The following is a 3,037-nucleotide window of genomic DNA, read 5'->3' on the forward strand; positions in this document are numbered from 1 at the left end:
TTAGTTTTAGCCACCCCACCCTAAGTTGCACCATTGGCCTTTGTCATGTTTAGATATTCATCGTGTCGAATCAATCAAATCTTTGAATACTAGCTATTCGAAGGCCCTCAATCGAATTATTCGTTTCGAATTCCAAACTGGAATATTCGCACACCCCTAAAATTTGATCCCAAGCGGGCTTAATAGCGATTAACCGTGTTACATGCTGGAACACCAAGATGAGCTTACCGAGAAGCTTCTGCAACGATACTTCGGGCCCTATAATATACTCCAATATTGTGGTGCACTGAACTATGAGGTTTAGCCCAATGGCATGATGCAGTCATGAGTGGACACGGCAACCAAGTCGCGGCGATGTCACCTAACGTACCCCCACTCGTGCAGGTTTTGACGGGATGCCTTTTTTCGTCGACCGGCTCATCGGCGTTTTGCACGGGCCAGTTTGATCTGCGTCACACCTTTGATGTACCGTTCAAGCTCGGCACGGGCATCGTTGCTGGTGATATCTTCGATACGCCAGTGGCGCCGCGCCTGCAGCCCGAGCATCATCTTTACTGCACACACCTACGTGGCATGATGATGTCACCAGCTCAGCCCGCCAGCGCCACGCCAGCGGCTATAAAAGGGACGCCTATTGCTTCAAGCGGCAGTGGACACGGCAACCAAGTCGCGACGATGTCACCTAACGTACCCCTACTCGTGCAGGTTTTGACGGGATGCCTTTTTTCGTCGACCGGCTCATCGGCGTTTTGCACGGGCCAGTTTGATCTGCGTCACACCTTTGATGCACCGTTCAAGCTCGGCACGGGCATCGTTGCTGGTGATATCTTCGATACGCCAGTGGCGCCGCGCCTGCAGCCCGAGCATCATCTTTACTGTACACACCTACGTGGCATGATGACGTCACCAGCTCAGCCCGCCAGCGCCACGCCAGCGGCTATAAAAGGGACGCCTATTGCTTCAAGCGGCAGTGGACACGGCAACCAAGTCGCGACGATGTCACCTAACGTACCCCTACTCGTGCAGGTTGGTGACTGGAAATATGGTTTCCGTAGTGACGATCCTTGCTTAATAGTGTTGCCGTGTCCACACACCATTCTAAACTGCATAAGTGACTGTTTTTCGCTAGCGGGTCTGTTGCTTTCACTGTCGGGAGATATCGAGCAAAACCCTGGGCCTATTACGGATGCAATGTTTAAGGAACTGCTAGAAACGCAAAAAACTATCTTGTCTAAAATTTCGCAAATGCAAGAGCAACAGGCCTCATCTGAGTCCGCTATGATTCAAGTTCAGAACAGATTATTAACAATTGAGAAAAAATTAGAGTGCATAGATAAAGTGGGTGGTAGGCTGCGAAAGCTTGAGAATGCAGTCGATAGGAGCCATACTGAACTGAGTGCTCTGTGCAGTAGGGTTGACGACCTAGAAAACCGCTCGAGACGAAACAACCTTATTATTAGAGGCGTAAAAGAAGAAGGCCCCGAGAATGATGATGACTTGCTGAAAAAAATAAATGACGATATATTTGGCTCCATTCTTAACCAGAAACTGAATTCTATAGAAAGAATACATAGACTGGGAAAGAAATTTCCTGGCAAAGACCGCCCTGTAATCCTTAGAGTGGCAGACTACCGAGACAAAGTAAAGATATTGAAAAATTGTTTCAAGCTAAAAGGCACTCATATTAACATTAGTGAGGACTACTCAAAACGTGTTACTGAGATACGGAGAAACTTGTGGGTCTCAAGTCTAGAAGAAAGAAAGAAAGGAGCGAAAGTTAGACTGGTTTATGACAAAGTTCTCATCAACAATGTTTTGTACACCTGGAGTGATGATGCTAAGGAAAAGGTCAAGTGTAAAGCATCTGCTAAACCCAACCACCAATGACCTGAAAGACAAAAACAGGTTGACTTTAAAATCATCAACTTAAATGCTCGCAGTTTACTGAACAAAAGTCACTTAATTGAAAGTGTAACCTTGGAACATGATCCTGACATATTGGCAATCACCGAGACATCGTTGCACAGTGATGTACATGATGTGGAAGTTACACCGCCAGGTTACGTCTTAATAAGGAAGGACCGAGGCGGGAGAGGAGGCGGGGTGGCACTTATGATTAAAAGAGACATAAAGTATCAAACTCTGCCAGATGCTGGTGATATTGAAGCCGTATGGGTAAAGATTCGATTAAATGATCACCCTGTGTACATTGGAGTTATGTACAGACCCCCCTGTTCTCCTGCTACGACTCTGACCGACTTAAGATGTTTTATGGATTCTAATATGCACCAAGATGACAAAATAATTTTGCTTGGCGATTTCAACTTACCAGGCATTCAATGGGATTCGCATGATATTATAGGAACCGAAGTAGCTCATTGTGAACATCTTTTGGACATTGCCTTTTGTTTTAATCTATGCCAAATTGTGTCTAGCTACACACGTGTTTTTAAGGATGTATCCTCTATTCTCGACCTTGTATTTGTCTCTTCGCTCCTGGAGGAAAATGTTAGAACATGTGATGTAATCGAGGGCATATCAGATCATCAGATGGTTATGTCTTCCTTAGATATGGCGTCCACCAGGTTGCATAAGGATTACAAAAATACAGTTCTCAACTTCGCGGCTGCTGATGACTTCACTGTTTTAGAAAAACTTGAAAACTCTTTCGATACTTTTGTTCTCCTGCAAAATTCAAATGCAAATACAGATAGACTATGGGATTATTTCTCACAGGTAGTCACTGAATGCATTCAATTGTATATTCCTACACGTCAAAAAAAGATAGCAAAGAAAAATCCTTGGATAACGCGTGACGTGATCCATGCTAAAAGACAACTGAAACGAAAACGGAAAGCTCACTCTAAGAATCCTTGCCCTGAAGGGAAGAAAACAATTCACACTATGAGCCAGAAATTGAGACGTCTAGTTAAAAATTCCAAAGATTATTTTTATAATGTTAAACTAAAAAAGTTCTTGCACGAAGCACCCGAAAAGTTCTGGAGATACGTGAATCCAAACACAAAAACCCATCTTG

General features: G+C 44.4%; 1 protein-coding gene across 1 annotated transcript; it reads left to right on the plus strand.

Annotated features, from left to right (window-relative positions):
• The first annotated feature begins 381 nt into the window (after positions 1–381).
• LOC119399253 (uncharacterized) lies at positions 382–2,526 on the plus strand. The gene has a single exon (XM_037666069.2). The coding sequence runs from the start codon at positions 574–576 to the stop codon at positions 1,885–1,887; it is 1,314 nt and encodes a 437-aa protein (XP_037521997.2). The 5' UTR covers positions 382–573; the 3' UTR covers positions 1,888–2,526.
• The last annotated feature ends 511 nt before the right edge of the window (positions 2,527–3,037 follow it).

The sequence above is a fragment of the Rhipicephalus sanguineus genome, chromosome 7 (assembly GCF_013339695.2).
Source record: "Rhipicephalus sanguineus isolate Rsan-2018 chromosome 7, BIME_Rsan_1.4, whole genome shotgun sequence".
In the NCBI taxonomy this organism is placed as follows: domain Eukaryota; kingdom Metazoa; phylum Arthropoda; class Arachnida; order Ixodida; family Ixodidae; genus Rhipicephalus; species Rhipicephalus sanguineus.